The 26162-nt window shown below is 56.5% G+C and overlaps 1 protein-coding gene across 10 annotated transcripts in view; it reads right to left on the bottom strand.

Moving 5' to 3' along the window:
* Positions 1–25864, bottom strand: part of LRP8 (LDL receptor related protein 8) — a 78834-nt gene extending 52970 nt beyond the window's left edge. For 3 of the 10 annotated variants that reach the window (XM_032361793.1, XM_032361794.1, XM_032361795.1), the window contains exons 1-2: positions 25529–25864; positions 24627–24746 (exon numbers count right to left, since the gene is read on the bottom strand). In XM_032361793.1, the coding sequence (XP_032217684.1) occupies positions 24627–24746; positions 25529–25688 (280 nt within the window). In that variant the 5' untranslated portion in view covers positions 25689–25864. The remainder of the gene's footprint in view (positions 1–24626; positions 24747–25528) is intronic. The other 7 variants (XM_032361796.1, XM_032361800.1, XM_032361801.1 and 4 more) reach the window with 5 other exon arrangements.
* Positions 25865–26162: the final 298 nt, after the last annotated feature.

The raw sequence follows: 26162 nt of genomic DNA, 5'->3' as shown, positions 1-26162 counted from the left end.
GTGACCTTGGACAAACCCCGGACCCTCCCGCCATCTCAGGCTCCTCATCTAGACACGGGAAGAGAAGGGAGGCAGGTTTTCCACGCGTGTCATTCATGCGCCTGCCTTAGGCACCTCCACAGGTCCAGAGTGGGAGGCACAGATGAAGGTCTCTCCAGACCTGGGGGAGGGCTGAGCACAGTTAGCACCTGCTTCCAGGAGGGGCGGCAGGGCTGTTGCTGGGTGACAAGGACAGCAGAAGACATGCATGGCTCTGGGCAGGTACTCCACGGAGAGAGGGGAAGGGCCCTGAAAGTAGGGGCCACAAAGGAGCAGCAGCCCTGGGAGGGTGGACCGGGGCACCGTTCCAGGAACAAGGAGACTGTCTGGTTGGAAACTCAGCAGAGTCCAAAGGGAATCTGCAGCACTAAGATCCTGAAGGGCACGTTCATGTCCCCCACCCCCTACCCCCAGCTCTCTCCTGGGGCACATTCCCCCTCCCACCCCCAGCTCTCTCCAAGGTCACTTTCATGCCCCCCTTGCCCCCACGCTCTCTTGGGGCACTTTCACGACCCCCACCCAGCTCTCTCCTGGGGTATGTTCATGTCCTCCCCCTGCCCCCAGCTCTCTCCTTGGGCGCATTCACCCCCTCCCCGCCCCCTGCCCCCAGCTCTCTCCTGGACCTGGCTCTCCACAGCAGCGCTAGGAGGTGGGTAGAGGGTGGCCAAGGCATCACTCCCTTCGAGAGATGAGGCAGCAAAATGCTTGAAGGGCAAAGGATTGTGCCAAGGCCACAGGGCTTGAGCAGGACTGGAACCCAGCCGTTTTATCCCTGATAATGTACAAGGAAATCAAGGGTGGTAAGGTTGCTGTGTGGCCTCAGACAGCCATCCCCCTTTGCTGAGTCTCAGTGCTGCTGCCTAACACAAGGACACTGAACTTGGGGGTCTCAGCCCTCACCAGCGCCCCCCTCTGCGCATGGGGGCTGTTGGCAGAGCAGAGGGCAGAGCTGGGAGCCCAGAGCTGGAGTTCTAAGAAGGGGTGATTTCGGTTGGCAGCAGCTGGGGAAGCCCATCCTGGGAAATCCAGAATTTCCAGAATTTGATCCAGAAGTAAAAGACAGATTCTAAAAGCAGATGGAGAAGGAGGTTTCTGTTTTGGCTTCTTGGTGCAGTTGGAAGGAAATGGGGTTCACTCTCAGAAGGCCTTCAGCATCCCAGGGGCTGGGTCTAGCGGGAAGGGGGAAGGAGGAAGCCACAACCCTGTCCAGCAGCTTCCTGGGGGAGATGGCTCCTGGGTCCCCAAGCTCCATCATCACACTGCCCACTGCGGGCTGCTGACATCCCATTCGGCTTCAGCTGGCGGGGAGCCTGCGCTGCACCAACAGCAGGCCACCCAGCACCCCGGAACCCCCAGTATGACTATGGGTGAGTTACTTAACCTCTGAGCCTCCATTTCCTCACCTATGAAATGGGGGTAAGGGGAGTTACACCCCTTGGGGGGCACACATCATGGGACACTGTAGATGTGGAAATTATATGGGGATGCCTACAGCCCACAAAGGCCACGGAGCTCTGGTCAACGATGGTCTTGTGTCTTATCATCTCCTCTCTGGACTTTCCTGCTGGGATTCTGGAGGAGAGCTTGGGTTGCCTTCCTGCTGGAAGGGGAGAGGGCTAGGGGCAAGTAGACAAGAAGCTTGGTTCAGAAGGGAGAACATTCTGGGTCACCTGAAGTGCTGGGAGCCGTGGGGGGTTGGGGAGGTGGTGGTTGTTAGGCTCACCAGGAACCAACTAGGACTACAGGCAGAACATACCTGGAAGTCATACCTTCGAGGCCATGTGGTCTAACACTTATATTTTGTAACGGGGGAAAATGAGACCAGAGCGGGCCTAGGCTACCTGGCGATCACACTCCCAAGGCAACCTCAGGAAAGCAATTACACTCCTTCCCAAGATGCAGTCATGGAGCAAAACTGCAGCTTCAGAGGCTCATAAGAGTCATGAAATAGACTTAGAATCACTGAACAGAATCTTTAATTCCAGAAGAGGACATTAGAATCTCAACACACACAATCTAAAAGTACTTAAACCCAAACGACCCCATTTCAGGACCATGGATGCACAGAATCTGTCCCACTTTGAAATCACAGAGAGAATCTTAAACTCCCAGACAGAGAACAGAACCCTAGAAGGTTCTGATCCAGGTGCCAGGAGTGGCAAAGGCCTGCCCCTTCCCCCAGTCCGTACAGGAATCCTCTGTTCCCAGCACTGACATATGGCTATTCTGCCCTCTTGAATGCTCTCAGCGACAGGGGACTCAGTCAGCTGTGCCGGCTGGAGGCTGGACACGTTCCTTCCTCTTGAACAGAGAGGGAAATAAGTTCTCAACAGGGGATCCCCACTTTGTACAAATGGGTTTTTCACCCCTCCTTGTTTTTTGGCTCTGGTCGGAAAGATTCCTAGGGAAGTGGAAAGGAGCCAAGAGCTGCCACAAAATGACTTTAACCACCAGACAGGCTGGTAATAGGTTTCGGTGGGAAAAAAGGAAGGAGAGGGGCGATTAATTCCAACTTGCTACGCGATAAAGGAAATTAAGGCATAATACTGAGAAGGCAGCAAATCTATTAACCTGTACGGAATACCAATTACTTCAGTCTTCTCAAAATTGCTAGAAATAAAGAGAAAACCCCAAAAGAGAATGTGATTGTGGCTCAGGGCTCATCTGGATTAGGCTGTTTGTTTGCCCTGGCACCCTAATGATGGGAATGAAGGAAAATTCCCCGTTTCCTGGGAGACGGCTGGGCCAGAGTCGGGGAGGAAAGGCAGGCCCACGCGTTGCCACTGGACCGCCTGGCAAAGAGCTCAGGGCAGAGGGGATCCCCAGGCACCCTTTGGGGAGATTTTGGTGCAAGGGCCCCCAGGGCCTCCCCATTCCAGCACATACCCTTAGACATACCCTGTTCTGGAAGGGACCAAGGCAGAGTCTGATGATCCCCCTTTCTAACTGGAAACTCTTAGATCTCTGTTGCTGGAAGCCAAAAGAATCAAGCAGGGGGCCTATGGCATACAGGTGTCCTGCTAGCTACTGGCAAGCCCTGCAGTTTGGTTAAGACCTTCGGAGTTGGCCGTGTCTCAGGGTGCCAGTCCTGCAGAGCAGGGTCTCAGAGCTCTGGCCGAGACCACCCACCTATTCTGAGGCCGGCCATGGGGGATGCAGCGTGGGCAGAGTTAATGGCCATGGGCCACAGCTCAGTGTCTCTGGCCAGGGGCCCCACAGGAGAGCCGTAAGTTCTCTAGGCCAGATCTGGGCAGAAGAAGACAGACAGGGCCATGGGAGGCAAGTAGAGAGAGGGAGTGGGGCAGGTGTCCAGTAGATCCTCAGATCCCAGTGGCATACTGGCCCAGACCTTGGCCGCCTCTGCCTCTTCTCAAAACCCCTTACCCTGAAGTTCTGAGCCAGGATGGGAACCCCCAACAAGATAGGTCCCAAGACAGCCTGTGTGTAGGGGAAGACACTTCTGGAAGACCCTGCTCCTTGAGCATGCCCACGGCCCCAGGATTTCCACCCACTTCTGTCTTTTCTTCAAGTAGACAGTTTTTCCAAGTACAGGGGTTTGGCAGACACTAGTCTGCTGCCCACTACGCACCTCCTCCCACCAGGAACAGGTTAAGGAATGGCGGCTCAAATCCTAGCTTTCTCCCCCTGAGTAGCTGTGTGACCACCGGCAGCTTACTTGACCTCTCAGAGCCTGCGTTTTCCTCATCTAAAATTGCAGTGGTGAACCCTGACTTGCAGGGTAGTTGGTGAGCTATGTCTATTAATTGACATAGGGCCTGGCACTTAAAAGATACTCAGAATATTCTAGTATTTCAGAAAATAGGAATATTAGAAAACGTTCAGTGATGGAACTTCCAGCTTTTCTCAGCTGCTCCCCCACTCCCAGGATGTGTACACAGTAGGCCCTCAAGGAGTTCTTGTTACAGTTCTTAAGGGGGCCTCAGGAGGCCTGGCCTCTTGTCAACCTAGGCCTCCTGGTTCCTCCTTACTTGGGTTTTTCCATGTATAAGTAGAAAGGCTGGGCCTTGGAGAGCTGCATAGCGGAGGGCAGCTGGGAAGTGCTCTGTTGCCCATTTCTAGGTGAATGATGAGCTTGTCCAAGGTCAAGCCCAAGGGAAGCTGGGAGGCCAGGGGGTCATGCAGGCATATCTTCCTCATTCTTTGCAAGTTCCCCCACTCTCCTGTGAAGTCTTCCACATCCCCACATAGGATCCAAGGCTTCTTTCGGTCACAGATTCACTATGATGTATTGTCACTTGACTATCTTTCCCCATCAGACTCGCAGCTCACTGGGGATGGGACAGGCCTACTTGGCGGGCACCAAGGGGACACGTGGGAAATGTGTGCGGGATGAACGAGCAAATGAGCACAAGCAGTCTCGAGGCTGGGTCTTTTCTATTTATATAGAATTTACAGGCCAAGGAACAACCATATTCACCATAGGGCATTCTGTATACACAGTCAAAACAATAATCGGTAAACCATTGTTTTGAAAGTCCTTCGTTCATGCATAATGACCCGGGGCTTCAGGGGATCCCAAGTTCTCTCCTGTGAGTTGGTGCTCTCAGATCCTTCCCCCGCCACAAAAAACTCCTCCAGGTCCCTTTTTGCCCTTTCTAAAGACACAGAGCTGTGGGTCGGGAGGTCTGGGTTCTGGTCCCAGCTGAAGGGTCATGCAGCCTTGAACAAGGCACTCACCATCTCTGGGCCACCATCTGTTGTTCTTCGAGCCCTGTTCTTGCTCTGCTTCATTGTATGAGCCACAATGGGAGGCCAGAGCTGGAGGACAGTGCTAGAACCCAGGCGGATGGTTCTGGAAAGGCTCACAATCTGTAAAGCTAGGGAGGGCACCGGCCTCCATCTAGGATGCTGCCTCCCAGCCTTCTCCTCAGGGGGCCCTGGGGACATGTGACCCTGATTGCAGTGTGATAGCCACTTCTGGTCCAGACCCTCATCTCTCCAGAGCACCTTGGAGTTTACAAAGCTCTTCATCCACACCTCCTCATTTAGTTCTTACAACCGTCCTACGAGGCTCAGAGAGGGACAGGCTGGGCCTGGGTCAAACAGCTTTCTATCTGCCCAGTGCTCTGCCAGTCCAGCAGCCTGGCCACCTCCTCCACAAAATGGGAAGGATGCAGGGGCTACGGTGCAAGTCCTGACCTTGCCCCCGGCCCCACCCTGCTCCCACCCAAGCAGCCCTGAGAAATGGGGCCAGTTCTCTCTCAAAAACATCTCCAAACCACTATGAAAATCTGACAGCATTACAGATGCCACAGGCAAGAAAACGCTGACCAGTGGAGTGGAAAGAGTACAGCACAGGGAGTCCCAGAGCCTCAGCTTCAGTCCAGGCCCCTCCACACTTTGGCTCTGTGCTTGCACAGGCCTGGGTTTCCCTATCTATCAAAAGGCGGGGTGTGGGGGGGTGGATATGAATCCCACACTGCCTGCCCCCTGCAGGCCATGTATATACTTGCCAGAGCTCCCCTTAGCCCACCCGTGAACGCATCCCCCCCACCCCCCATCTGTGATCAGCATCCCAGCCAGGAGGGGTCAAGAGGTTGCCCCTCTCGGCACACAGCCCAGCTTGACTTGCTGCCCCTAGCAGCGAGGCCCAGAAGTGTGAGACAGGCGTGCAGACCCTCGGGGTCATGCACCCAGAATGTGTCCTTGCACAGGAGCACATGCGCACACAGAAGGACACACACTGTCCACCTACACACTCAGATGTGCGCCAGATGCCAAATACACTCACACGCATGCCACACTGTGCCCATGCCACAGCACCCAGACAACACAGCCACACACACACAGGTGGCTTCGTAGAACATTTGCACACTACAGACAAATATGCATAGATTTTTCTGCTTCTCTTGTGACAGCCAGATGGTGGGATTCTCCCAGAGGGCTACCATTTAATGCTCTAATTAATTAAAAAAAAGTCTAGGTACCCAGAGCCTGGGTTTGTTCCAAATGTCTCAGGCATGGCAAAGCTCAAAGCCAAGGAGGGTAGCAGGTCCTAGGGGGAGGGACTGTGAGACCAGGGAGCGGGAAGGGCTCGCACTGAACTCAGGAGATGCTCTACCCTTACCTGGAGGGCTGATGCCTAGCCTGGCAAGGGGGGCTGGGCTCAAGGGCCATCTGCCCAGATGCAGGCCTGGTCCTGGTTCCAAGAACGCCCCATGATCCAGGACAGAGACAGATCCCTTCATGGCATCCCTGGCAGGGCTATCCAGCCTCAGTAGACCGGGAGCACAGTCCCAGCGGAGACTGTCAAACCACCCTGCAGTTCTGGGGCTCATGTCCAGATCCACACTCAGTCTTTAGGGGCCCTACTGTGTGACTTCTGGACACCACGGGATGACACAAAGCACAGAGCCACTGCAGTCTGCGGTGTGAGATGCATGAGGTGGAAAGATGATGGGCAGGTCCGAAGGGATTGGCAGTGCTCCGGGCCCTCCTGCTTACATGCCTCCAGGGAGGGGGAGCTCACCACATCTCTCAGCAGCCTGCTCAGATGGGCTCAGTGTCTGTCCTCTCCAGGGTCTCCCCTTGAGCCCTGGCTGTTCTCTGGGCCACAGGGCCCAGGTGGGTCAGGTTGGCGGGAATCGTAGAGGACGCATCCCCGGGCCTCTCCTCTGACTTTCCCAGGGGCACGTGCTTTGCTGCTGGGTGTTTGGGAAAACGAAGCAATAAATTTACTGCCTCACTTATGAGTAATTTGCTGTCAGGAGCTCTGCGTAAGCAGAGGACTGAATTAACGAAGCTTAATTAACATTAATGTTGTGACAGATCTCAACCCTACACGGAAATCCCTCATCCCCGCAGCCCAGGCCCTTGCCTGCCGCTTCCGGGCTCCTGTGGGAGGTGACTGGCCCAGGGAGGGCTCTGGGAGCTGCTGATGGACGTGGTGGGGGTGGGAGACTACCTCTTTCCTAGGATTAGGACGGATTTGGGATCTGGGAGCTGGAGGCTTGCAGGAGATCAGCATGGGAAGCCAGAAGCCTTTGCAATTCCAATTCCAAAGGAGATTTTGGGCTAAGTCCTTCGTCCCTGCCTGGTGCAGTGGCAAACACACAGACCTCAGAGCCTGAGCAGCCAGGGCTCGAGCCTGCCACTCACAAGCTGAGTCACCCCACCCCTTCGCACCTTGCCATCCCTGTTAGTAGAGGGACAAGGGTGTCAGGGGATTCATGGGGTCACACGTAGAGAACAGAGGTATTCTGGGATCTTCATTTCTGCCCTTCCCTCCTGAGCAACTGACTACTGGGCCCTGTGGCCGTCACCTCTTCTAATGCTCCCATAGTCCTTTGAGGACAAGACTGCTATTGCCCCATTGTACAGATGAAGGACTCGAAGTATTAAGAGAGGCAGTGATTTGCCCCAGGTCATGCCGAGAGTCTGGGGTGGGCGGTAAAGGGAACCACAGCTCCCACTATACTCACTGGGGAGCCCGTGGGGATCAGAGTGCTGAGGTGAGGGAAAGTTCGGGAAGTAGGGACATGCTGGGGTGGGCACAGGGCCTGGCAGTAATGTTTGTGGAATCAGTCTGTGAATGACAGAGAAAGGGGAGAAGTGTGTCCCGCCAGAGGGGCCCAGGAACGTGTTTCTCAACCACTAAGACTTATTAAGTTGCCCCCCTCCCTCCGCCAAGTGTCCAGCCTGTGACGTGCTCTGGGGAAGAGAGAAGGTACATGTCCTGCTCTCAGGATAGACACCACCATCTCCTCTTGGCTTTCCCCCAGAGCACCCAACTGAGGTCTGGCACAGGAGACACATACCATAATTTATCATTAATGACTGCCATTTTAAATATTAATGGGGAGGATAATTCTGACCAGGAACAACTTTAGGGAGCAGCAGGAGGCCCAGCTCCCACCCACCTACCTGCCAGCTCAGGCCCTAGCCATCACCACACACGTCTCAGGGCACTGACCAGGACGGCCCATGGTAAGATACATCCTTGGGCTCATGGTGAGCCTGGTCTCTAGCTGAGGATGGGCTCTGGGCCTCAGGTCCCTGGGTCTCTCCTGAAGGACTGCCCAGTTGAAGTAGTGTGTCAAGGATCTGCCTGAGAATAGTGTGGGGAGGAAAAGAGGGGCGGAAGCTGGGACAGGGGTCTGCCACAGCCCCCTGCTCCAGGAGGCCTTCCTGGCCCACTGGGCCAAACCCTCACCTCCTGACTTGGACATCAGCTCTGATTACTGATGACCCAGAGATGAGTCCAGTGGAGACCCAGACCTGTCAGATGCCATGGAGGAGAGGGGTGGGCTTGGGGTGTTTCTGGTCTAAGACTGCTCTAAGGCAGCAGGATCAGCAAGGGGCTCTGTGGCCCCAGTAATAGGCCTAGGACCCATAAGGCCTCTCAGAATAGAGTCTGAAAGAACTCTGTTCAAGTGGGAAAAGCTGCCGTATAAGGAAGTGAGGTCTCCTTCACCCCCATGCATTCATTCAACAGGCACTCCCTGGACCCCTTCCTCTGTGCTGGGCCCTGCGTGGGACCGGGGCGGGGGGGGGGGTGGTGTGCTAGAACCGACAGCATGAGACCTAACCCCGCCTGGGGAAACCCACACCCTAGAAAGGGATGCCAGAGGTCCCAAACCCACTCTAGAGGCAACCTCCCTTCCCCAGTCAAAGCCTAGAGAAAAATCAAGAAACCTTGCAAAACCTCTGGGCAGCCCAAAGAGGGGGTGAGTTCTGGCCCTGCAGATACGAGGCTGGGCCCCACCTGCTCTGAGCCCCCCACGGCCATGATCCCAAGGAATTCCAGGTCCTGATTCACCATGATCACAGCTCAGCCCTAGCCACCCTCCCTCCTGGCCCACAGCACCTGCCCAGTCCAACAGCCAGTGAGGGCCGAGTAAGAGGCATCTTTTGAGGGAGGGCCCTGCTGACACAGGGTATGGAAAAGGAAGGACTGGCCATCTATACTTGGGCAGGGGCAAGGGCACAGCCATTCCCAGGCAGGTGATGGCTTCACCCCTTGCCCATTTTCCTGCCCAGCAGCATCCACACCCCTCTAGCGCCGCAGTTCCTGGGGAGCTGGCTCCGAGGAAGCCCAGCAGCCAGACCACCAGCTGCTGCCCCCTCCCCATGCAAACCCTGGCCACAAAGCACCCTCCCCCCAGCTCTGCCCGCCTGCGGTGACAGCCTCTTGGCACCAGCTCTCCCCTTCCCTCCATCTGTCAGGAATTGGTGCAGACAGACTGTGAGAACCACAAGAGGAAGTAGCAGCTCTATATGGACCCCTCCCCCTCCCCTGCCTCCCCAGCGCTCTCCCCCTACCCCCCTACCCCACGGCGGTCCTTTCGTTTCCCCCCTCCTCCTCCCTGTGTCTTCCTTTCCCTTCCATCTGTCTCCATCTTTTCCTACTGATGAAGACACTGACGAAGTGGGAATGGAGAGGGAAGAGGGCCATCCAGCTGGTGACCCCCAGTTATCTGTCCCCCCCCAACACCATGGTCCCGTCTCGGCCAACCACTTGCTTTCATCCCTCCATCCTGTGGGTGGGCCTCTGGGCTCCGTGTCTCCCTCTGTGTAGTAAATCCTGCCGGGTCCACCTTCTGGGGGATGCCAGGAGTCCCGAGGCAATCCCCACACGGGATGGGCCCTGTAAACTGTAGGGCCTTGCGGTCTCACCTCATTTCTATTTAACGTGGGGCCACTCCTCTTGGGAGTAGCAAGGCCAAATGGGATGCAGACAAACAGAAAAATGCCTGGAAGGATATCAACGGCAACAGAAAGGCAAGACGGGGTCATCAGGGCAAGGATCCTCCCCTGCTGGGAGGGGAACTGGGAAGAGCTATGGAGACTGAGGCCCAGAGAGGGCAGTCGCAAAGCTGAGTTAGAGGGAGGATCAGAGCGATGGCCAGGAGCCCAGGCCTAGTCCATCTCGGTGCCCCGAGCGGGCTGTTCCTAGCTCCTCCACACCTTCCAAGGGGTCTCTGTGTCTCCTGAATTCTCCCAAAATGTGGAGAAGGATCAGCTTTTTCCTTATTCTCAAGTGAGCTGTGCCCAAGTGGGGCAGCAGAACCCACAGGTCTGGGCGTGGACCCACTGCAGACGTGGAGGGAGTCTGCAGGATGCAGGGAGGCTGGGACTTTCAGCTGGAAAACCAGGACAGTAGTGAGCACTCCAGGACCAGTTAGTCACGGTGGGTAGGAGTCAGCCCTTGGCAACACCAAACTGCTGGGCAAATGCGTGGGCATTCTCCCGAAAAGACAGTAAACCCTATGCTCACTCTTGCCCTCTGTGGCCTGGCCCACAGCCCCAGAGACCAGATGGAAAGGAAGTTCTGGTCTCGCTGCAGTTTCGGGGCCCTGCAGGGCCCGTCTGACCCCAGACAGAGCACAGCTAGGCCCAAGGGTAGGAGGAAGTACCTTGGGCCCACCACCCCTTTCACAGCCAAGGTAACACGAGGTTCCGAGGCGGAGAGCCAATTACTCAAGGTCACACATTGAGTTAGGTGGCCAACATTCAGAAGACAGGGCCTGCTTTCCATCTGTGGATTCCCCCAGGTCCTGGCAGGGCACGGGCACAGAACAGGCCTTCAGGGAACACTAGAGCTCATTCTCAAAGGCCGCACACCAGGCACTTCCCCAGGACTCATAGAAACACCCCGGCCTGGCACGTGCCGCGTGAGGAGTGGAAACAGGGTGGGAGGGGCTCTGGGCACTTGCAGGCCAGACAGAGCCCCACTCTTGCTGCCTCCCCGTCTCCCCTCCTCAGGCCCGGGCCCCAAGCCCTGAGGCCTGTTGTCTGGTATGAACCAGACGCTTCAGTGGACCAGCTCAGGGCAGAGAGAAACACAGGGATGGACACTCTGGAAATGGTGACTCCTGACATAAAGAGTCATTGGACAAGCAGAGGAAGAACCTTCCAGGGAGAGGAACCACATGTGAGAGTATGATGCCCCTGGGACACTCCTCCTTGTTTTGGTTCCTGCTAGAGAATACAGTCATGGCGTTCGGGAGGCGAGTAGAGATGAGGTCTGGGGCCGGAGAGGTGTAGGTGCAGGTTAGGTCTCGAAGGCCCTGAATGTCAGTCAAACAGATTCCATCCTCTGCGTGGTGGATGTCCCTGTGGGATGCTGAGCGGGGACAGGACAAAGGTCTGCATGCTTGATAGCCTTTGGCTGCAGAGAACGGTCTGGAGGGGAAGGGCAGAGATGAGGCTGGCACCCCTCTAGTGGCCACAGTGGGATGGGGAAGGGCCTGGACTGGCCGGTGGCAGCGGAGGAAAGTAAGGAGCTAGCAGCCTCTACAAATGAGGGAGACAGGGGCAGCGACAACTCTCAGGTTCCTAACTGAGGCCGGAGAGGTGCCTGTGCTACGCTGAGAACTTGGTCTCAAGGGCAGAAGAGGCCCATCCACAGCCCTGAGGGCCTGTGTGCTGGGCTGTGGGTCATTGTGGGGTCTGGGAACTGCTGCCCTGCTAACTAGAAGACCGAGGGGTCTGTGGAGCTGTCACTTGACCTCTAGGCATGGCACATCTGTCTTCCCTCTTTACTTCCCTGGGAAGCAGGTCACAGTGACAGGAGGGGGCTTATAGAGACTGAGAGCATGCAGCCTGCCAGGCCCGGAGAAGCAGCGGCCCGAGAGGGGACCGGGCCTCCCCCGAGGCCTCCTAGGATGTCAGTGTCATAGCTGGGAAAGGATGCTGAGCAGGCTTGGGAGGTGAAAGTGGAAGGCAGTTTCTCTGAGCAGAGGCCCCAGAAACAGAGCGGGTCACAAGACGCAGGCCTGGTCTTCCTGTAAAGGAAGACACATTTCCTAACAGAAAGAGCTACCCAGAAACAGAAAAAGCTCTCTGGTCAGTTGTGAGATCCCTGTCCCTGGAGGTGTTTAAGCAGAAGTTGGACATCACCCACTCAACCTGCAAGGCTGCTGAGGAAATTCCTGTACTGGGATGGGGTGGGAAGGCTCCTTTGGCCAAATGAGGCTGTAGCTCCAGCCCCAGGAGCCAGAGCTCACTCATTCATTCACTGAACACATACTAACAAGGCCTGCTCTGTGTGAGGCTGGGGACAACGGGCACCAGAAGTGGCCAGAGCAGAACCAGAGAAACCTCCTCTTTCAACCTTTCCACCCCCATCTGGAGTTGGGGGGGGGGTGAGGCTGGAGCTGGGCAGGGGACAGAGGATGGAGGCCCTGGCGGCCTGCCCTCCACATCATGGATCTGTGCCCCGCCCCCCGCCCACCCCAACAGACCCAGCACCCATATCTCCCTGGGCACATCTGGAGCATAGGGCCAAGGGCTGGGCAGGGTCAGACACAATGCAGCCTCCTCCTGCGCCCCACCCCTCCCCAGAGGTCCCTGAGGCTCTGGACTCATTTCCTAATGAAGTCCCTGGAAGAGCTCTTCCTAATTAAACTAGGACAGTAAGTTCTGGCCTGGGGCCACAGGGAAGAAGCAGGGACAAAGGAGCCTTTTTGGGGGCTCCCTGACTCCTCCCATTCCACAAGGCAGTGCAGCAGCCCAGCCCAGGAGGGGATCCTAAAGGACCAATGGGAGATGGAGGCTCAGAAGGAGGTCAACACCAACCAAGCAAATTGAGCACTGACCATGGCCTGGCACTGCTCTTCCTAAATTAACTCACATGGTCCTCCAACCACCTTGTCCGTTTGGTATTGATGCCTTCATTTGACGGATGAGACAAGGGATCAGAGAGGTGAAGTAACTTGCCTGAGGTCCCCCAGCTAGGAAGACATGAAGTATGAACTTGCCCTCAAGCTGCCTGGCTTAAGGCTCTGCTGTCATCCGTGTCACACTGAAGCCTCGCACGGATGACACAACACACGCAGGGGCGGTCAGAGGTAGGAGGGCCTGAGGGGTCTTCACATCTGGCGCTCTCCCCTATCTGCACAGCCAGCAAAGCTTTGGACCGAGACAGGGAATATGAATTTTAAAAGCTGCCCAAAGGGATTCAAACTCCAGATCCAACCCTAACTCCCTCCCAGTATAGATGGGGAGACTGAGGCACAGGGGAGGGCAGAGACATCCCCCCATCACTCAGCGAGTCGGTGACAAGGAGAGGCTACCTGGTTCCTGGTGTGGTTGCATGAGAGCCTGGAGGGACTGGCTCTCAATGGGGTTCAGTTAACCAGCAGAGCCCTCTGCTCTCAGCAGAGAACCTGCAAGTGTGGGTGAGGCCAAAGGCCAGGGAAGGGGAGTGCAAGGGGCTGGGAGAGGAAGTGGCAAAACACGGGAGCAGCAACCACATCAGCTGGCAGACCTCTGGCGCTGTGGGACCCACAAGGTTTCAGGCACGACACAAAGGCCAGGAATTACTTAGCACTCACTGTACGGACGTGTGAGGTTCAGTTTGGAGGGACAGGTCTAAGGGCCCCCAACTAGGATGTGGAAGAACTACAAACGAAAGCCAGGTCTGGGGGGACTCTGGAGAGTGGGGCACACACTCTGCACCCTTGAGAAGCAGGCAGGGATGGGGACAGGAGACCATCAGCCATGCCACAGAAACAGTCTGTTCCGGCTAGCTCACGGGTATTAAAGAATCAGTGCAGTCAGACTCAGCAAGAAAATAAACAGGCAGAAACCCCCAAGGGGATGTAGGGTTTGCTGATAACCAGTCAGCTCAGGCTTTGTGTACAAGGTTTAGGCTACATGCCCTGCGGGAGAGGCTGGATTTCACAGGCCCTGCTCTTGAACTCTTGGCCTCAGGGAACAGGGGCAGCTCCTTGTACCCGTCCCCTTGTCCCCCAACACCTTGGGCCTGGCCATAGCAGACTCCAGCTCCTGTGAACACACTGGTTCTTAAGGGAGAGAAGTGGGTCCAAGAGGAGTGCCCTACTCCCAATGAGCAGAGACCCCAAGAAGGGCAGGGACCTGTCTTGTGTCTTGTGTCTCCACTGTCACTTGGGGAGATGGGAGCTGGGGTGAGGCAGAGGTGGGCCCATCGTCTGGGTCACGGGTTTATATCCACCGCAACTCTCTGGATGGGGGACCAGACAGAGGGCTGCAGGCTGGGGCTTAGTGGGGAGAGGCTGCTGTGGCATGGCAGGGGGCAGGCTGGGAACAGAGGCTGCTGGCGCCTCTCCAGCTACAAAGAATTCCCTGCCACAAACACCCAGCGGGGGGCTTTGGCTTTGACTCCGCTGGGCTGCCCTGGCGGGCGTGGGAGGAAGAACGTCACCTTGACCCTGCAGCTTTTAGTGCGTCCGGAATAGTCACCTGCCTCCTGAGACACACCCGGTCCTGGAGCACACACACCCTACCTACACACACACACACACACACACACACACACATGCTGGTGCACAAGGCTAAGGGAGGCCTCTGAGGGTGATGGGGGCCACAGAGGGCAGCGTGCGGTCCAGGAAGTAGAAGAGGGAGGGACCAGCACTGGCCTGAATGTACCTGGCATCAGGCCGCCAGGAAAGCCCACCCTTGGTCTCCAGCTATTCACTTGAGCAGCTTAACCTGGCCCTGACCGGGCCTTCCTGCCTCTCATCTATCGCCAACTCTCTGATGTTAACCTAGACTTGCTGGCGGAGTAAGACCCTGTCTGGATAACGAACATGCCAGGCCCGCAGTAAACCAGTCTCCGTGGCCTCGTCTGCATGGCCAGCACCCCCAAGCCACCCAGAAAGCTGTCACCCTGGGGCCCCCGAGGCAGACAGGAGCAGAGTGAGAGGGTTCATACATACCCTCCCGGTCCACAGAGCTGCTGTCGTCCCAGGCAGTTCATTTCTCCCCACCGGCCAGTTGACCTATATCTCCTTGCTGCCATTTGAGCAGCTGCCCCTCTTGTGTCCTTGGTGGAGAAGGAGGGAAGCTGCTGACAGTGCCTTCGGTGGGGCTGCTCCCTGTGCAGGGATCCCAGGGAAGGGGAACAGGGATGCTCATTGTCAGGGCCAGGTTCTGGGCTGAACATCAGCCTGCACAGCTCTGAAAGGTGGGCTTATTATCCCTGTTTCAAAGACCAAGGACCTAAAGCTCAGAAGACCCAAACCAGGAACCCCAGCTAGTCACGGGGCTGGTGAGCCTGTTTCTCTCCATTACTCCAGTGCCTCCGACCCGATCATGGGTGCAGGAAGAAGCAGAAAGGAAAGTGGCCCAAGGAACCTGGGCCTCAGGGCTGAGTTCTGGAAGTAGACCCTAAAAGTCCAGCTAGCTTCCATCTGCCTGCTCAGAATCCACCCACGGAGCCAGTTGTGCTCCCGCTAACCCTTACCAGGAAGTAAGGAGCTTGAGGGCTGTAGGTTCCCCACCCCCAGGCCAGGACCGGGCCCTGAGCCAACTCCAGGGAGAAGGAGTCTGCTCAGAGGGCTGGCTGCAGTGCAGGTGGAGCAAGGACTGATGGGAAAAGGGGAACTAAAGTTCAGAGAGGGAGAGACACTTGTGCAGGGTCACTCAGCATGTGACAGGCAGAAACGGAACAACTGTTACAATGCTAGGGGGATGGATTCTACAAATATCTGGAGAAGAATGAAGACCAGTTTTGTTCCCTTTTGTTTTCCTTGTTGGGGGTGGGGAGTCCTTGGGGCCAGAACACAGTTGTCCTTTCTCCTTGCTATGCTTTCTGTGGCCTAGATCTTTCTACTTTGTCTGCCCCATGAGGCCAAGATGAGGGGACCCTATGCTCAAGGAAGAGGGAGGTCCTGCGGGCTGCCAGCCTGGCTGGGAAGGACCTTGGGGAGTTAGGGGTATGGTGGTGAGGTGGGAAAGCGTCACCCAGAGAGAGCAATATGGCAAGGGTGAAAATGGACACTCAGCAGTATCTTTCCTAGGAATTCATCCTAAGAATGAATGCACAAAGGTATATAGTGGAGGTTCCATACACCAACACTGCAGATTAGGAGAAAAAACAGAAGCAACTAAACACATGGCAATCCATAGGAGACTGTGTCATTAAGTTATAGAAGATTCTGGCAATGGGTGACTCTCTAGCCCTTGAAAACGATGACGGGATACTACTGTAATTGACAAGAAAAGCCATGTTTGGTGTGGGGTGAAAACAACGGGCATTAACACAGCCTCATTTTTGTTAAAAGGAAAAAATACATGTGTCCATGCATGCCAGCTCCCATGCTGGGAAACACCTCTAGCAGGAAATGCCGCTTCCACGAAGGCAGAGCTGAGAGGGGCTCTTACCGTCCTCTTTTTGCTTTTCTGTATTGCTGGTGATTTTCTTAAAATTCTAAGTATGAAATTACCTTTACATAATTGAAGTTCTTTCTTTCTTTGTTTTTTTAAAAGATTTTATTCATTTATTTGAGAGGGAGAGTACATACAGGTAGTGGGAGAGGGGCAGAGGCAGAAAAAGAAGCAGACTCCCTGTTGAACAGGGAGCCCAACACTGGGGGGGGCTCCATCTCAGGACCCCGAGGTCATGACCTGAGCTGAAGGTAGGCACTTAACTGACTGAGGCACCCAAGGGCCCCCATAATCAAAGCTATTTCCATTGGAAAAATAAAATCAGCTGAAGTGGGTTTTGGCTTCGGCACTGCCAGCAGCTAGCTTGGTGGCCCAGTGGGGGGGAGCCCCAGGTCTTCCCTAAGCCTCAGTTTCTTCATCAGGATAATGGGGATGATAATTAACTCCTGTACCATCTTCTTCCGAGGATAGCCATGAGGCACAAAATGAAAAAGGCCATACTGTGTGGTTCTCACAGGGCGAGAGGGCAGATGCTGAAATCATCTCCACAGAGGCTGGGATAAAGTTTCTTGTGGTACCACAGGGCCAGTGACCAGGGGATCTTGGCCACATGACCGCTCCCATGGACACAGACTGGTAGTCTTCCAGAGAGGCTTTGGGCCATCTGTCCTGCCATATTCCAAGGGGCTGGTGTGTGGAGGGCATGAGGGATCCTGGGAACCGGGAGCCTCATGGCCCTTCTTCTCTCCATGAGTCTTCCAGTCACCAGAGGGCATTCTGTGGGGCCTGATGGTAGGATGAGTTCTGCAGCCTAAAAGCAGCCAGCTTGTGGGCATCTGGGTTGGGCCCTTCCAGGGACACAGAGGACAGACCAGTCAAAGCAGATGGGGAGCTCACAGGGGGGCCCCCTTCCTAAACCACTCAAGCTACACGGTGATTCCTGGGGTCTTGTGGGAGGTCCCAGGCAACATGGCTGGGGGTTAAAACTATGGCTCAGGGCCCCAGCTCATGCTCGAGGGCACCCAGGGGCCGGCAAGAGGGATGCCTGGGGTGCCTGGAAAGGAAACAAGGTCCTCAGGCCACTCTCGTTGTTGTGACTGGATGTGTGAGCACCTATCACTTCCTTTCACTTGTGATAGACTGTGGCCAGACAGGCGTGGCCCAGTCCTGCCACTGACCTGCCAGGTCACCTGGAGCAAGCGACCCCACCAAGAGGTCTTTGTGAAGGGCAGCGATGAGGAGGTCCTGCCTCACAAAGTCCTCAGTGGCAAGCATACTCATTGCACCTGTTACAGTTAACATCCGGATTTTAGAGGAGTTCCCGCAATCCAGGGGAAGCCTGACAGAGTCCAGCATGGGAGCCCCAAGCCTCTTCCTGTGCAGGAGCCTGTGCCTAGCCTTCATCCTGAGAACACCTTGTTCCCTGATCCAGCAAGGGAAGAGAGAGGACAGGGGTGGCCGACGGGAGTGGGCAGCATGCTGTCCCGACTCAGTCCAGCACAGGAACTAAGGACACTCTGATTCTGAGAACAGGTCCCTGATGACATCTAGGGCCGATTTCTGGATACCAGCGCCTCGGTTGCAGCTTCTGAAGGCTGATCTGGAAATCTCCCAGGCTTGCAGGGTGAGCACTGAGGAGCCCCTGTGCTGGTGCCATAAGGCAGCCTTGGCCCTGCATAACTGCCAAGAAACCACCTGTGCTCTCCGGTCTCCAAGGGACCCAACTCACAAGACAGAGTCTGACTAAGGTCCCTACAGGATACAAAGATCCCTTCTTGGGCCTTAAGGGCCCCCAATCTGACCAGTATCAGCTTCCCACCCTCTTAAAGTGGGTGACATTTCCTCAGTCATGTTTATTCATTCATGTGCCATCCCCCAAATGCCTCCTCTGTGCCAGGCCTTGTGGTTCACCGCAAATCGCTCAGGTGCTCCAAACAACCTGGAGCTCCCATGACACGGATGCACAAAGCTATGGGCATCCAGACCCAGCAGAGGTTAAGAAAGCTGGGGAAGGCTCCATGGAGGTGGCAATGAGCTAGGTTTTGAAGGCTGGGTAGTAATCAGTAAGTGCAGAGATCTAGAATCAGGGGCATGCATGGGAGGTTCAGAGAAATGAAGACCACACCCTGGTGGCCTCAGGGGATGGTTCTGATGGCTTGGGCTCTCGAACTTTCCTAGAGGAAGCATCCTTCCTCTCCTAGAGTGACTCACCTGTATCAGCGACAATTTGCCAGTCCTCAGTTTCCCTATCTGTATGGGTAGAAAAGTAATCCCCCACCTCATAGGCAGTGGCCAAGAGAGGCCTTGGAAACTGTGTAGGGTCATACCCATGGGAGGCTGCACATGGGGCATCTTATTCTGGTGGTTCCATGGGGTCTCCAGAGAGGAGAGTCCCTCCCAAGCCAGACACTTGCAGCCCGGGCAGGCACTGCTGGACATTGTCACCACATCCCCACTTTCTCTACATCCTCTAAACCCCGGGTCCTCTGACCCCAACAGAGTAGATGAGTGCTCAGAGAGGAAGAGTGTGAGGAAGAGTCCAGGCTTCAGAGCAAAGAGAGTTCAGTCAAATCCTGGCTCCACCATGTAAGCCTCAGACATTGCCAAGTCACTTCTCTCTGAGCCTCAGTTTCATCATCTGTAAAATGGGAATAATAAAAAACCAGCTCTCCCAGGGCTGTGAGTAGCAAAGCTAATGAGAGCAAATTTGCAATGTGGTGCCAGGCATGGGTTAAGTAGCCAATATCTGTTACGAGTAATTCCTTCCTTCCAGGGAACTACTTCTTTTAGAACCTCCCGGCACAGGGCTGGAGGAGCGGACAATGCAGAGGAGAATCCAAGACTGAGGGAAGCCCAAGGACATGTTGTGGGAGCTCACGAACAAGGGGTCAGGGAAGGCAATCAGAGGGAGGTGGCATCTCCACCAGGCCTTCAAACATGGGGTGATCGGATAAGCAAGATCTGTAGGGCCCCAGGTCTGCCTTCCTGGGGGCGGAGCGGGCCAAGGGCTCTGACTGTTAGCCCTGGAGCCAGGAGAGCGTCTGCTTGGTTACATCCCTTGAGGGGGACACAACCAACTCCATACACCCTCCTGTTCCTTATCTTCCCCCCAGGGCGCTTCTCTCAGCTTCACCTGCTGCTGCTATTTCCCCAAGGAGGGAAAAACTGTCAAGCCAGCTACCTGCTGACTCCTAGGGAGGACAGGGCCAACCCTCCTAAGGCCTACTGCACTTGCATCTCCACAGGCCTGAGAAAGCCAAGGAGCTCTTGGGGCAGAACTCTGTCCCAGGAGTGCCCGTGGGAAGACCCACAGGAGAGTCTATGGCAAACATTCCCAAGGCCTACAGGCGCCAGCCCCAGGGGGCCAGCCCTGGATCTAGAAGAGAGGGAAGCTTGGGGCCTGCTGGGCAGAGCCCTGGGGGCTAAATGGCTTCCTTCCCTTCCCGGGCACAGCCACAAGAGCCAGAGAAGACAGAAACCAGCCTCAGGATGAACACAGGGCCTGAGGGAAGCCATCCTCTGCCCCTCTCAGGGCCCCAGGCCACTCATCCACTGAGACCAGTCAGGCCTGTTTGATTCATTTCTTCCCTCAGCCGCTCCCTGTCACTTTCAGGTCCCTCTAAGTGGCCTTGGGGCCATATCTACCATGGGTGGGCAACCAACTGCAGGGCCCTTCAGACATCTGGCTAAGCAAATGGGGTCAGGGGCAGCAGGGGGCTCTTGGGTGGCCTGCAGAGGCCCCCCGACAGTCAGGTACCTCGAGACCTCAGTGAAGCTCCTCCCTCTGAGAACAATCACACCTATTACCATTCATTGAACACCTACGGCTCATCAGGCACATTCTCTCCTTTAATCCTCACAGTATCTTTGGAAGGGAGAGATTATAATCGCCCCAAGGACCTATCAACCCAAGGACACAGCTGGGATAGAATATCTTCTGTGTCTGATTGAGAGCCCCAATGAGTTATGATTTCACCATGGCTCCCTATGTCCTTTCTCTCTCTCAACTCCTGTATCTTGGCCTTGGGCTAGAGGGTAGCAGGGAGGGCTTCCTGGAGGAGGCGATACCTGCACTGAATCTTCTAAGAAGGGGATAAGATGGTAGTCAGCAGAGGGAACAAAAAGAGTGTCCCAGGTCGATGGGGTGACGTGTGCTAAGGCCCGGAAGTGAGAAGCAGTAGGAAGGCCAGAGTGAGACAGAAGCTACAGTTCAGTGTTGCAGGTTCATAGGAAGAGGCTGGAGGGGAGTGGCCACAGGAGCTGGTCACAGAGTTGCTTTTACCCCATGGGTATGTGGGAGGCTCAGGAAGACTCTGAATGGTGGAGTTGCCTGGACAGATAAGAAATCACAGTTCAGAGAGGAGTAATACTGTCTGTCCAATGCCTCGATCCAAAAAGAAGATGAAGCTGGGCCTGGGGTCAGGAATGTGAGAATGGGGCCTGAGGCCAGGCAGTGCTCTGAAGGCCAGATGCCAGCTATAAGCCCCAGCTGGGAGCTGTGGCCAAGCTTTAATTATTTACAAGCCTGCTTCCCAGAAAGCCCTGGCCCTCCTGCAGCCTGGCCTTGCCCAGATAATGAACTCTCAGCCATGGGAGACTTCGCTGTGCCCACTCTTTATTAGACCTGGGATGGAGGGCTGATGGGGGCTGGGAGAACAAGGGCGACCTAAAGAAGCCTGAACTAAGTGGAGGAATTTGAGCACAAAACCAGTCTATGGGTATCCCCAGCCCAGCCATAAAGAGAAACACAGAGATCTTCCCGGAGCTGGGGGGTCCTGAAGCGAGGAGGGGGAGAGGGAGGGGGGGTTGACGTCATCTCAAGAGAGAGAAACTGTGAGGACTTGCTGGAGACAGCACAGGTGCTGTAGTTGGGCGCCTGCATTCACACCCCAGCAATCTCACTTAAAAATCATATACCCAGGGCACCTGGGTGGCTCAGTCGTTTAGGTGTCTGCCTTTGGCTCAGGTCACGATCCCAGAGTCCTGGGATCAAGGCCCGCATCGGGCTCCCTGCTCAGCAGGCAGCCTGCTTCTCCCACTCCTCCCTGCTTGTGCTCCCACTCACACTCTCTCTTTCTCAAATAAATAAATAAATAAAATCTTAAAAAAAAAAAAATCAGATGCCCTTAGGCTAGTTACTTAACCACTCTGTCCCTTTGTAAAATGGAGCTAATGCGGGCAGTTCGGAGACTTGCCCCATTTTATAGATGTGAGGAGCTCAAGGTGACACATCTCAGGAGGCCGGGGCCAACACAAGTGCTTAGTAAGTGGTCGCTGCTGTTGTTGTTACTCTGGGAGCAAAGGGCTGGCCAGAGACCAGAACCCCTGTCTCTGCCCCCAGACACTAAGAAGCAACAGGAAACCGGCCAAGGAGCCAACTGGCCTACGTGACCAGGTCCACACCCCAGGATCTCACCCCACTTAGCCTGGCTGGGCCGCCCTTAGGCTTCCTTGAGCCTGGGCCTCAGGCTCCCAGCCTTTTCCTCCACTTTGAAGGTCTTCTGAGACTGGAACTGAAGCCCCACAAGCATTTCACTTCCCCATCCTCCCAGCTCTATCGGTGTCTCTGGTAAGTGCCAAGTGCTAACCACTGTGGATGAATATCAGGACTTAGTGGCCCTTAGTTTGAGTTTTTGCTCCAACCCTGAGGAGCTATGTGACTTTGGGGGGAATCATTTCACTTCTGTGAACTCCTGTTTCCTTCTCCACACTATAGAGACCATACCACCTATTTTTAAATGGTAAGCATTGTGGGAATGATATCAGTTATCATCTTTCAAGGCCTGGCTTAGCTATTTCCTCCTCCAGGAAGTCCTCCTTGGCTTCCTCAACATAAAAGCTTCCTCCCTCTAGCCTCCATCAGCTTTTGATATTCTTAGGCTGCATTATGGCCCGTTTGGGAGCTTGTACTCATTTTGCCTCACCCAGACTTCACTTAGAATTGGAATGCCCATTTTGCAGGCCTATAGAGGTAGAGAGGTGGGGTGGTTCCGGCTCTCTCATAGGGTAGAGGGGTTGGAGTGCCAAAGGAGAGGATCTGATATAAGGCAGAGAGGCTGCTCAGGGAGGAAGCAACAGACTTGAGGGAAGGGTAGTTCAAGGAAATTCAGTTTGGGCAGGCAGCCCAGCATGGGGCAGAGGTGGGGAGCAGGAATCTCCCCACATGGGGAAGGAGGGGATGAGGAAAGACCACTCTCAAACACATAGCCCAACTTAGCTACCCAAAGCCCCCACCCACATTCTTCAAGATTTCTTTGTGGCTCCTAGGGTCCCTTTCTAAGGGGCTCATCCGTTCCCTTCTCTTCGCCCACCCTGTCTGAAGACTTTCCACACATTAACCTAAGATGGAGAAACAGCAGCCCTATTTGGCAGATGAGGAAACAAGCTCAGAAAAATTAAGCCATGTAGGACTGGTACTGGCCAGAGCTCCCACCTTTTCCACTCCAAGCCATCTACCTCAGAAGGAAAGCAGGAGCCCAGATTGGCCAGGAGAGATCCCCTGGTCCATCTTCCCCAGAGCCTCCCATGGAGATGAGAAGCAACAGGCCCAACACACAGATCATGGCTTTCCAGCTCCTGGATCACATTCTTGGGTCCTTCTGTGCCACACTCCCCACTGCGACAGATAGTACCCAAGCTAGGAGGCACATGAACATCCTGACCAAGTTCTGTCACTCTCAGCTGTGTGACCTTGGGCAAATCGCCCCACGTCTCTGAGATAGCATCCCTATCTACAAACAGGCGTGACAAGAAAAACCCGCACAAGACTGTTGTTCTATAGAGCCAGGAAGATAAGGTGAAACCAACCCAGAACTGCAGTTTCAAGTTTCCTGCCTCATCCTTGGCACTCCCGAGGTCAGGCAACTCCCAGAGGGGAGACTCTATAATATTTTACCCCAGCACTGCCATTTTCACCGTTTCAGTAGCACTGGGGAACCAATGGTGAGGTTATGATTAGGCTTCTGAAATCGTTAAATTCAAGCTCCTACTTATCAACTCAGGAACTGTGGAGCAAGTAACTTAACCTCTCAGTGCCTCAGTTTCTTTAGCCTGTGAAACAGGCCTGCTGAGAAGAGTGGAGGAGTTCACCAGAGATAAGCACTCACCACAGAGCTGGCACATGGCGAACAGTCAGCATGTGTCAGTTGCCTGACTTCCAACTACATTACTAGAACTGGTCCTCAGAAACAGGCCAAGGATCATGAGCCAAAGCGGTCAGGTGAGGAAATGAAGACAGGAGGAGACGATGAGCCCAAGAAACAGAGTCAACTCCGGACTGCAGCTGAGAATGCATCCGGAGGCTGACCAGCAAGCCCACAGAAAACCTCAAACACTCCACAATGCCTGTCCAGGTGTTCCTCCCTCTTCCGCTCCTGCCACTGTGTGGTGCTGTGGATCGGTCCACCTGTTGCCCTCCCGAAGACCCTGTGGGGCCTCCCTGCCCTATGGAGTGGGCCCCTGCTCCAAAGTGCCCTGGGGCTGGCACCGAGCAGGCATTCCAGGACCATGAATGTACGACCCCCTGCATCTGTTTCTAAAGAGTCCTGTTTTTCTTTCTGCTCCTGGAGCCTCACTTCATGGCAATCAATGCCTGCTAGCTCACTTCTGCCACCACAGACATCAGAAACCACAAGCATCGCAAGAAAGAACCTGCAAAGCTATAGCGCCCAGGTGTACAAGCAGCCCATCACCAAAGGCGGCCCGCCACGTGCACACCCGTCACCAACTGAGCGCTCACGTGCAGTCTCGGAATCCTCGGGCCCTCTCCAGGAAGCAAACTCTTTCTCCCGGCCCCCTCCTTCCTGGTTTGCCCCATTGACTCATGTCCGCGCCCAGCTAGCAGGAGAGCGTGGTCCGCTCGCCAGGGTGGCACAAAAACCTCTACACCATGACTAGGCAGAAAAGCAGCGGGTGCCAGCCAGCTCCCGGGCCTCACAGGCACTTAACTTCCCAGGAGATGCGCGCGGGGGTGTGGCCGGGGCGGGGCCAGGGCAGGGCCCTTGCACCCCCGGCGCCCGAAAACGGCACACCCGCCCGCTCCACGATTGGCCGCTCTGGCCACGGGGGCCTATGGGGTGGTCCTCGCTGGCCAATCAGGGGCCCCGGGGAGCCCATTCATTCACAAAAAAACAGCAAGACAAGGCCCGGAATTGCCTAGAACTTTGAAACACCGGCGCGTTCCGTGGGGCCGACGCAGGAGTCCAGGAGGGCTAGACGCAGGAAGCTAGACGCTTGCAGGGACGGTTGTGTCCCTGCCCACAGTTCCGGCCCGGCAACCCGGGCGTGGCGCGCCCTCCTCTTGGGCCACACCAGCGCCGGGCCCCGCCCTGGACCCCATTAGGACACGCCGGCCAAGCCACCCAACCCCCGAGGAAGGCGGCGCCAGGGCAGCTTCCCGGCAGTGAGGTCCAAGCAGGTGGCCGGCGGCCCCCCATCCCCGCCCCGTTCCCTTCCTCCCCAGCCGCCCAACTCACGGCAGTCATCCTCGTCGCTGTTGTCAGAGCAGTCGTCGTCCTCGTCGCATCTCCACACGGAGGGGATGCAGCGCTCATTCCGGCACCGGAATTGGTCCTCTTCACACTCTTTGACCGGCCCTGCTCGGGGGAGAGGGGGGCGTGAGCCGTATGCACGGATAGTGCAGTCCTGGCCGCAGGGAGGGGTCTACTGGGGCGAAAGAAAGGAGGCGATAATGGAGCCGACGACCTCGGGGGGCCTCGGGCGCCCTGGATCCGGAAGGAGGGCAGAATGGTAATGGGATGGCGGGCTGCTCCGTGGCATTACGAGGCCAGATACAGTCGGTGTCACACGACTTGGGTATACCCCCCACTGAGAACACTCACCCGCACTCACGGCCCACAGTCAGAGATCTACGCAGACACAGACACACAGGGAGCCCCCGCATACGCCGCGACACACGCAATGGGCGCTGCGGGCTCAACCCCTTAGCATGCAGCCCCTCTTTCTCCGCCGCGCGCAAGGGTCGCCGGAAACGCATTGTCAGGCTGGGAAGTCGCCCGGCTCAGCTCATCGCCGCCGCGGAGCGCGCGTGTCAAATCAATCCCGCTGGCTGGAATCATGCAGCCCACCCGAAACCATCAATGACCACCCCCGCCCCCTCACAAAGTTCCCGACCCGCCTGGCCCCCACTGGGCCCATCCCCCAGTAGCAGGTGCCAGAAGGCAGAGCCAACGACTCCGGGAGCCGTGGGGGGCGGAGGTCGAGGGCAAATTAAAGGATAGCTGGGTCCCGAGAAACCTATCCCCACCCCAGGCCCGGGCTCACGGAGCCCAGCGCAACCCGCAGCCCGGTCGCCGGGCCGCGCTTTGTTGGCGGCTCCGGCCGCGCAGAGCCGGGCGGGGGAACCAGCCTCACGCACCTTGGCCGCCGCGCTGTGGATCAGCCGCCGCCGCCGCCGCGAGCTGTGGGAGCCGCAGCGGCAGCAGCAGCAGCAGAAGCAGCAGCGGCGCCAGCGGCCGGAGCGCGCCCCGCTCGGGGCGGCCCATGGGCCGGAGCGCGCCCCGCTCGGGGCGGCCCATGGCGGGCCCCGTGCTCCGGCCGCCGCGCCCCGCGCACCCCGTGCGGCTGCCGCCGCTGCGCGTCAGCCCGCCGAGTCCTCGCCGCGGCGCCGGGGCTGCCGCTGCCCCCGCCGCCGCCGCCACCGCTGCCGCCCGCCCCAGCTCCTCGGCTGCATTTCAAGCAGGTTCCGTGACGCTCGGCGGCGGGGCGGGCTCAGGCTGGGCGCGCGGCCCCGGCCCTGGGCGGCCGCCGCCGGCGCGCGCGCCCCCTCCCGCTGCCGCCTCCGCCCTCACGCTCCTCCCGCCGCGGCCGCCTCTCCCTCCTCCCTCTAGTCCTAGGTCCACTCCTCCCTCAGCTGGTGCTCGGGGACCTAGCTGAGGACCCGCTAGGCGCCGCAGATGCTGGGATGAGCCGGGCGAGGTCCCTGCCCCAGAGGAAGCAGACAGGCCAGGGGAAGCACCACTGGGTGCCTGGAGGCTAAGAGAAGGCTAAGG

This window comes from Mustela erminea, chromosome 10 (assembly GCF_009829155.1).
Source record: "Mustela erminea isolate mMusErm1 chromosome 10, mMusErm1.Pri, whole genome shotgun sequence".
In the NCBI taxonomy this organism is placed as follows: domain Eukaryota; kingdom Metazoa; phylum Chordata; class Mammalia; order Carnivora; family Mustelidae; genus Mustela; species Mustela erminea.
The sequence above is the reverse complement of the archived record's forward strand: the minus strand, read 5'-3'. Positions and strand labels throughout refer to the sequence as shown.